Source organism: Macadamia integrifolia, chromosome 10 (assembly GCF_013358625.1).
Source record: "Macadamia integrifolia cultivar HAES 741 chromosome 10, SCU_Mint_v3, whole genome shotgun sequence".
Lineage (NCBI taxonomy): Eukaryota > Viridiplantae > Streptophyta > Magnoliopsida > Proteales > Proteaceae > Macadamia > Macadamia integrifolia.
In genome coordinates this window covers 28,902,491-28,912,448 of record NC_056566.1, presented here as the reverse complement: position 1 = coordinate 28,912,448, position 9,958 = coordinate 28,902,491, and the positions used below count along the sequence as shown (strand labels likewise).

The 9,958-nt window shown below is 38.1% G+C and overlaps 1 protein-coding gene across 1 annotated transcript; it reads right to left on the bottom strand.

Annotated features, from left to right (window-relative positions):
• Nucleotides 1-294: 294 nt before the first annotated feature.
• LOC122091503 (cytochrome b-c1 complex subunit 6-1, mitochondrial) lies at nucleotides 295-7,061 on the bottom strand. The gene is made up of 5 exons (XM_042661489.1): nucleotides 6,538-7,061; nucleotides 5,879-5,931; nucleotides 2,226-2,310; nucleotides 704-793; nucleotides 295-615 (listed from the first exon to the last, which is right to left on the bottom strand). Coding segments are annotated over exons 2-5 (210 nt in total). The 5' UTR covers nucleotides 5,881-5,931; nucleotides 6,538-7,061; the 3' UTR covers nucleotides 295-582.
• Between the last annotated feature and the right edge of the window lie 2,897 nt (nucleotides 7,062-9,958).

Genomic DNA, 9,958 nt, shown 5'->3' with positions numbered 1-9,958 from the left:
CTGGCCATGGGAGACATTCCATCATACTTTTAAGATTTAAATAGCAGTACCTTTGTTTAGTCTGTAAGTATACAGGTTATCTATTTTGGCGTGTCATTCCTAGGTTAAGGAAGATGCAACTCTGGATGTACTCTTTGATGGCATTTTGATAATTTCATACCCCTTTGAATCATGGTATTACCCTCACTACATATGCTTACTAGGCTGAAAGGTGAAACGGGTGCAGGATAATCTATAAATTGATCCACCCACGTCTATCATTGCCTACCACTCGAGCTCATGAACCTCATGAAGTTCACCAACCTTTGTGAATGTTACATTTACTTTATTCCAGCATTCATTTTTCTCTACATAGCTACTACCATACAAAACATCCAGCCACACGACAAATGCATAAACCAACATCAAACTGGCCAACTCTTAACACCCTCTTTTATTTGTCTAAACTCGAGGTTTCTGTTCAAAAAAATTGTAAGCAGTACCATACAAACATGGCTAGTCCTTTGGAAGCAGTTATTGAGGTTGGCAAGCGAAATGGAGTGGACAGGAAAAGCAAGCAGCTATTCCTACGAAACATCATCTTCATTTCAGTCCTGGAAACAGTTTCGGTGCAACCTGTGTTTCAAAAAAGCAGTTTCAGAAGGAGTCCCCCAGGGAGGGGGGGGGGTGTAACCAACAGTATCAACAACAATGTGAAGCTTACACATGCATCAACACAAGACCAGTAATCGAAGTATTGCCCTGTACAGTGTTTGTGACCAGTTTCATCACCTTGGATCCTCTTAATACAAGCCTGTACCAAAAAAAAAATTAGTTCAAGACAAAGTAACTATAATTAATAGAGGCACTCACATAATACTCAATGGTTAAGTTGCACTGTTGCATATTGGTCACAGGTTCGAAACTTGGAAACAGCCTCTCCAGCGGAGTAGGGGGTTAAGTGGCACTATTGCAACATGTTGGTCACATGCTGTTTGTTGTTGTTAGCAGAAATCAAATAAACCAAGATTAGAATATCAGATGAACTTTTAAAAGCAATACAGTACTCTATTATATTATGAGAACAGAATCACAGAAATTGGAAAAAAAAAAATTATTCCGACATTCAAATTACAAGTTACATAAGAGTTCCACTGAAGATAATTCTCTAGAACTGAGAACTGATATCAGTGAAGATGGATTGATCTCAGAACAACAATAGAATGTAAACAGAGTAAACAACAGCAGCAAATAATACCTAGAAATATTAATATATCAGAATCTGAGATTAAATCTAAAGTAAAACAGAACAGTATCTCAGAACAAAGGCATAGTCTGAAGATTCCAGCAAGTGAAATAGTCAGATTTAACCCAAACAATAACAGAATCAAAACTGAAACTGTGTGCATGCTTAGAGAGAGTGAGATCCAGTTGCTGAAATTTAAGGCAGAATTGAAATAGGAAATGTACTCGCTATGAACCAGAGAATCTAGCGATGGTATATAAATGAAAACTGAATATGTAGCCATACACTTCCAATCTGAATCAATGGAGGATGGAATAGAAAAATGGAAAGAAAGACTCATACGAACCAAACATCTCACCTAGAAGGCTAGAACTACACTAAAATCCCATCAGCCCGCAAAAACCAAGTTTATTCAACTACCAACATAATTGTCACGGCATCTAAGCGATCCTAGTCGTGGAGGAAAAAAAAACCAAGATAACACCAACAAGGTATCATGACAACTATGACTAGGAAAACTGTGGGGCTCTATGGCCTTACACTCCTTTAAATACAAACTGAAGTGTGTTTAAAACAGGAAATGAAAAAGAAAAGTAAACAAAGGAAGCACAATCCAAATAGGTATAGGTATCACATAAGGAAAAACTGTATCCAAAATCAGAAATAGGAGTTCTATTCATACAAGACTCTATCCAGTTCTTAACAACAAAAGAAATAACAATTATTTAATAAAATAAAACATTCAAACTAAACTAATAAAGCAAATCATGTATGCCTATCTCCTACCGTATTTTAGGCCCATTGAAATAGTCTCTTACAATAAAAACCCATCGGACAAATGCCAAACACATATATAATCCAATCCAAGGCTTTATTTCAACTAAAATAAGCCCAGTTATGTGTTTTATCTGCATCACCCAGACATACCAGTAAACAGTTGAAGTGCATATAGAGATAGTTCAAAAGAAAAATATCTGAAGACTCAAAAGTTGGAAAATACCTGATACTCAAGAAGAGGTTTCACACACTTTGGCTTGCAAGAGTCTTCAAGATATTTCTTCTGATCAACGGGTTCCTCATCAGCCCTAATTGAAACAACATACATAAGCTACAAATTCATTGATGATAGAAATAAATAGATTTAATTTCTATGAAGGACCTTGAGAGAAATTTTAATGGACAACCATGAGAAATTATATCACTGAAGTCCATTTTCCTTTTAAAGGAAAAGAGATAAACTAGACCAGCATCCAAATATCCCACCATATAGCATATTAGCATTCCATAATTATAAATTGAAACAGAAAATACGAATATGATAAAGAATAAAATGACCATAATCTTTACATAGAGGACACTGAACCGAAACCCAACAATAATTATAGAAGAGATTGATTTCTGGCTCTCAAACTTGGGGTTGAACTAATCTGGGAAATCAAAAACTAGATTTGATTGTTGTTTGTTCAGCTGGGTTATAGAATACTGTCAGTGTCTTGTATAGACAGGTATATGTAATAGGGGTGTCAACGGGCCAGGTTTTTAAAACCCTGACCCAACCTGATGTAGATGCACATTATGGAAGAAGATATGAGAGGAAGAAGGGTCCAGCCAAGAAGGCCCAATCAACCTCCACTTAGACCACTTGAGTGGCTAAGTCATTAATTAGAAATAGGGGCCCATTGGGCCCATCTGCTAGGGGGTATTTAATTAGTTTTGTTTTAATTAAGTATAGGCCCATAATGGGCCTATCGATTTAATCAAGTGGTATGTCCAGTCCAAATTGTCTTAGGACTATTTATTTTCCACATAAGTTATTCCTAGTCTTAGTATGATTGTACTTAAGAAGGTCCTGCCCTCTATATATAGAGGAGCTTATGTAAACCTAATTTTCAGATTTGAATAAATAAAAGTTGCAGAAATTTGCTTAGAACAACTGAGATAGTTGTGGGTGAGAAGCCCTGGCTGAGACAGCCACTCCTCCCCCACTTTATCTTGTTTCTTCTCTCTTCTAATCCTATATTCGATCACCATTAATCCTCGGTTATTGGCTGCTACTGCTATTGTATTAATTCTGCCCAGAAGTTCCAGAAATCCAGAGTTGATTAAGCAATCCTAGTTCTAATAGGAGAGGGGTCGATCTCCTTCTTTTCCCTCTTCTGTTATCTGATCAGCAAGGCATCTTCAGAGGTCATTCCAGGCTACTAGAGGGACCTTCGATCCTTGTTATAGCAGCAAGCATCAAGGTCAGCAGCAGCTATCAAGATTTCCTTCAGTTTTTCTCTCTCCAAGGGCTGAAATCAAGATTCTGTGGATCTCTTCAACCAGCCATCAAAACCAGTTCAACTTTTTATGTTTTTGTTGCCACAACAGGACCTACACTCGATCCAAGTTGCAGCCCCATTGGAGTTGTTTTGAGCCAGCCGCCCCTCTCTCATTTGAACCCCAATCACAGGTTTATCTCTCCTACTTTTGGGTCTGATTTTTGGGTGTGATTTGCTACTGGTTTTGGGTTCTGTTTACTGCTGTACCTGCTCGGCATTGACTGTAACCTCTCCTTGGATCTTATTCTCTTGTAATTGAATATCTTGTTGGGGAATTACTTTTGTATTTGGGGTTATACTTGAGGGGGTTAGTAGTCTCTTACCTACTCCTACATTACAACCCTAAGGTCTCTTAAGTCTTAACTCAGCGCGGGCCCAGCCCATAACCAAAAACCTCCAATAAGAGACATATGCCAGGAATTATATTTCCAATAGCAAACTTCTAATGACTAAGCAGCAAACTGAAACCCAGACCAAAATTCAGACTTTTAACCCAAGGCTAACTCCTATTCAGACTCAACTTCTTTAACAACTGTTAAACTCTTTATAAGTTTATTTAAAAAAATAAAAATGTTTCACATACAACCCCCTTGCCCCCCCCCCCCATATTGGCTTTAAAGAGAGACCTATTACAAAATAAACTAAATAGAAAATAGGCCCGAGACAAATCATAGCTCATCCAACACGTTCAAGAAAGCCTTCTCTTTGCATGTAGACTCACCTAGGAGTTGGGATATCTGCAAACCTTCCTAACAGGCAGGTGGAAACCACATAAAGATTCTATGAGTTGATGGAGATCAATTGCCTGCATCATTTTCATATTGGTTCATTTGCCTCAACTCCAACAGATGCTGACTTGGCCTGACCTAATGGTGCTATAGGCCACCAGTACCACTCACCCCAACATTACATACTGAAATTTAACAAGTGGATAATTCAAGATATTTGCTTGATGCACCATTTAACCAACCGCAAACCTTTCCATTAATCACACAATTTTAATGAGACCCAAGAAAAGAACAATGCAATAAGCAATGAAATATACAAAAACAGCTGATAAGAGTGCAACAAGCTTGCATAACCCTTCCCCTCCACCCAAGCAGTTCAATGGGGTTTCTCCTTGGCCTTTCAGTTTATTAAAATCAACACATCATCAAATCACTATAGGATAGACAGGTAAGTGGTCCATGTTCTGGTCGAATGCAATATTACAAAATGGGAGGGTGCTCCATTGCATTGTTGCAGAAATGTACGACAACATGATGGATCTTCATACCAATTCACCAAGGTTCCTAATAAGAGAAATCAGATGAACAAATGCTAACTTGGCATTGAATTCTACACATCAGCATGGCCTAACAACAGGATCACAAGGTTGACACTGCTTCTGTTGTTGCAAAAGTGAAAACTGCGGATCATTATATGTTCTGTTTAGCTTAGATGGCAGCCAAATAAATCACTGGGTAAAATAAAATAATAAAATAGATATAAACATATCATATATACAAGTACAAAGGCAAAACATAACTATAACTCACCTAAGTGACTGCTACGGGAGTAACGTAGATATGTATACATAGAGAGATGTATCTAACTGTCTTTTTCTAGTGTTGCTTTGTTAGAGGCCATGTATCCATACCAGACAACAAGAGGCATGTCTGCTCTGCTCACTTATTAAATGGCCTTACACATTGAGATGAAAGTACAAACAGACAAGCATGCAAAGAAGAAGGTTCTAGGCTTCTAGCTCACTTTCATATTGTTAAAAACTGTCACATTATAATTGTCCCACAACGGCGCTACCGTTGTATTTAAGTGCCATATGCCTAGCCAATCATTCAGCCACTCACTTAATTCTATAAAATAAGGTTGAAAGGCGGATAACAATTCAATAGAGAAATCATGATAGATCACCAAAAGATGAAAAAAATTAAAAAATTGTGTAGACACAAACAGAAGCACGCTATAATTACCCATGAAGAAGACCACAGTAAGCAAGAAAGTTCGAAGTTCATTAACTAAGTTCTGAGAAGTGCTACTCCATGAGCTTCAAAATATAGCAAACACAACTATAACTATGAAAGATGCAAACAGCAATAATGCATTAGGAAAATATCACCCAAACTTGTAACAAAAAAACAGCCCGCCCAACCAATTGAGTACTATTAGAATATCAACTTTTTATTTGACTAAAAGAAAATACAATCAGACTATCATTAAGAAAATAATATGAATCAGATGGGAGATAAAAGCATGCAATAATTTGCAGATCACAAGTCAGAAGTAAAGGGAAAAAGAAGTACATCCCAAATTTAAATAAAAATGTACCCACATTGTGAATGCTGGTGGAATATCAAACTAAACCAACGTTCTTACTACTCTTGCCTGCATAGAAAAGACAATATATACATTATTTGAGGGGGGTAAAAAGACATTAGCAGACCATCAGAGATGCCTAAGCCCTAAGCTAAAACGGCAGCAAAAACTCCCAGCTACAGATTCTACCTCCGGTGGTTTCAATACACTGCTTTTCCAGCATCAATTTGATCATAATGACACAAAAATAAATAAATAACTCAAAGGCTCCAAGTTAACACGTTATAATCTACATCGCTTGCACATAAGTAGAACAAATAGCTGGTCGAGTTATCAATGGATTCTGATATATATAAAGTTATCAATGGATTTAATGTCATCTGGAACAAATTTCTTGCCAAAAGTAGCGGAATGCAACATCTTTTAAATAAAATTACGGAAGTTGAATTATTTAATCTACCCCGTGCACTGTCTTATACTAGGAAACTAGATACCAATCAATTCCCTTCGCACAGTCATTTGTCGAAGCCCTAATTCATGGATCAACATAGTTAAACAAAGATTTAGCACTAAATAGAAAATAAAAAAACACAGATTTCGTTCACTTAAGATCTAAGATCTGTGACAATAATGATACATAAACATTTTAATTAACGAATCGGAGAACACTCCTACCTTCTGAGACGAAAAAGAGACAGCTCCAAGGACCTCGCAAGGAAAGGCGTTAATCGAACGACGACAAGCGGATCTGTTCTTTCATTTATCAGATGATGGTTTAGTAAAGTCCAATCACTAACGTACGCGGTCTGGGTTGAAGTATAACATACGCCTACTGAGTGTCGAGAGTCGAGAGTCGAGATCTTCTTTCCACGACTTATGCCAATAATGAAACGAGAAAAAGCATCTGAAGGTTAGTTACGTAAAAGATTAATTGTTATGAACATAGATCTCCTGTCTTTTTACAAAATTACTCTTGATACATTTGGTTTCATTTCATTTTCCTCTGCACGTACGTTCACCTAAACGTACATCTCACGTGTCAACAGACTCTAACACCATCTTGAGAGCAGAAGAAAACCTCTGCAGAACGAAAACAAGAACAGAGCTCGCCGGCGAGGAACACCCTCACAAGAACGTCCATACAAAATAAGGAGAGGAAACGTCGTACAAACCCTAGTCGAGGAGAAACAAAACCCTAATCTCAGATCTTTGGAGAGAACTTGAAAAGCAAGGAAACGCGTCGACAAATGAGCTGTCCTCACGCTCATCCTTTCTCAATTATGGAAATGATTCCTCTGTCTTCAATTAAAATTGGTTTCATTTCATTTGCATTTGACAGTTATGGAAATGATTCCTCTGATTTGAATTAAATTGGTTTCATTTCATTTGAATTTCACCCCCGACTTGTCAGATCCAATAATTATCACTGCTATGCCCTCTCAGGCTCTCCTGCGCCTTTAAGAGTGTTTTTGGCGAGAGGAAAAGGAAAGTCTCCCAGCGATTTCGGTCTTGGAATCGAAGGAGAAAGGCGTGGCTGACCTAATCTCCCGTTATTTCTCTTCGTTGCAGTTGTCGTCCGCCATCTTTTCACTCAAGGTAAGAACAGATCTCTTATCTTACTATCTGATGTGCGATGTGTACAGGTTTGAGTTGGACTCCATTAAGATCTTCTTTGCACCCAAAAGAAAAAAAAATCTCTTGGTTGTGATCCCGATCTAAGATTTTCCTGCTTTGATTATGTAGCCTGAAGTAAGATTTTAAGGAAGATCTATGAAGTATTTGTCTGTTTTCGCAATTTTCAGATTTGAAGTCCGATATTCCATAATTACCTTCAGTAATCATCTGGTTTGGTTAATGTATCTTATAATCTAAAGAGAATTGTCCGAGTGACAGCATTATTCTGCTTTTGTTGGAATATATGTAAAGTATATATTTCTAACAAGACCAGTCCATGAACTAGATGAACATATCATACATATATTCTAATAAAGCGGAATAATATTCACTCGAATAATTCTCCTAAACCCATATTTTTTAAATTTCACTTCCTTTGGGTTGTAACATAATGTTTGAGTCACCCTCTCCTGGTTCTCATCATCAAAGTTGCTTATCTTGTTAGAGTCATCTCTTGCTCTTCCTTTCTCTTTGTTGGTACTCGATAAGCTCTCTTCTCTGTTACGTCTGGTACAACTCAACCATAGAGCAACTCTGCATCATCATTGCAGCTTTGATTGGACCCAACAATTTTAGATACTATATATATATATATATATATCGTTTTAGTTGTGGTTTGATGACACAAATTCTTCTACTTCCGAAAAATGAAAAAAGATTCAGGTTGATCTCACAATGAATGTGAGAGAACAACCTCTGCTTCTCAAGCATGTAAAGCTGAGTAATTTCAAATTTCATTGATAATGTTAGAACCAGAAATCCTCACCTTACCCAGAAAATTCTTACTGCTGCTAGATGTCCAATCATTACAAACATTTCCAAAGCTCTAGAAGGGAGATCCTCAACACTATTGAAGTTAAAAACAAACTTCTCGTTCCAAATAGAGTTCAGATCCTTGTGTTTCATTTGGGTTACGCTTCTCTGGTTCTCAAACACCCACCCTCCATGAGACGATGAGCATTCCCCATAGTTGACGAAGCTCATGATAGATCCAGAGAATGAGAAAACACATTATACTTCTCTATCAATGACTTTTTTCTTTTTTTTGGGGCGTTTCACTCGTTTCGTTCTCATAGCAAGTGCTACTATCATTGAATGCATCGACTCAAACTTGCTGCTGCTGGCTGCTGCTGTTGCTTCTTTCTTTTCTTTTTTCCTTTCTTTTTTTTTTTTTTTTTTTTTTTGAAAAATGACAAATATGCTAGCGTAGTACCTAGGAATTAGGAATGCTAACTGGATATTAGCCGTAGGATTTGTTCATCCTAAATGTAACCGTTGGATGGAGAGAAAATATCCAAAGCTTCAATCAAGTGCTGCTAGAGCTTATCTCTCCCCTAGTTGTATTTCCACTCTCCTTCTCCATCTCCGACTCCCACTGTTCCTCTTCTTCTCCCTCCTTCTTCGACTCGAACTCTCGCTCTAGTTCCTCTACTTCTCCCTCCTTCTTCGACTCCAACTCCCAAATGTGAAGAAGAAAATGAAAATAAAACAAACCTTTTCACATTTATACAAAAAAGAAAGAAACCCATCTTAGTTTCTCCTGCATCTTCAACCCCTTCCCCTACCGATAACAAAAATGGGAAGCACAGACAAAGATGCAGATATTGACATCAAGACCAGGAACCTACTACCTGCAACCCATCCAATCTAGCCTGGTTTGAGGTTTTCTTAGACCCCAGGTATCCCATTTGCTCCACTAAGTCCTCTATATTTCCACCCCAATTTCCTTGTTGGGCAACTAATTCCTCTACTTCCACATCAATTTCTGATTGATTATTCCCTAAATCTACTTCTTCTTTTCCTTCTCCTACAATCAGATCCTCGTTCAGTAATTCCTCCCACGCTAAATCGCTAGCACTACCCAAATCTAGATCGCTATTACTCATGTTGGCATCAACCTTCTCGCCCTTAGTTCCGCTGCTCGACCCATTTTCAGTGGCTGCAGAGAACAGAGTCTCGATTTCTGATTCAACGGGGGGCACTTCTTCCTGGCTTGACCGATGGAATTCACAAATTAGGATTGGCAATCGGAGCGAATGGGCCAACGAGGGACAAAGAGAACCATATGAAGATGAATTTGAGGGTTTCTGATTGAAGAAAAGGGAATGAAATAACGAACAAGAGAATGGAAACAGAAATGCAGATGAAGGCCAAGAGTTTGTTGATCTTCTGGGTTTCAGATTCAGGGTTTTAAGAGAAGAAACACGAGATTGGAAGAGGAACCTCAGTTGGCTTTCTTCATCCAAAAATTCCATCTTTTTGTTCAGATTTGATGAAGCCGGAATTGGAGGTGGAGGTGGTGGTGGTGGTGGTGGTGGCTTGTCGTGGAACGAAGGAGGAACTTAGCATCCAGATTGAGAGAGAGAGAAAGGGGGGAAGAAGAGGAACCAGAGTGAGAGTCGGAGTCGGAGAAAGAGGGAGA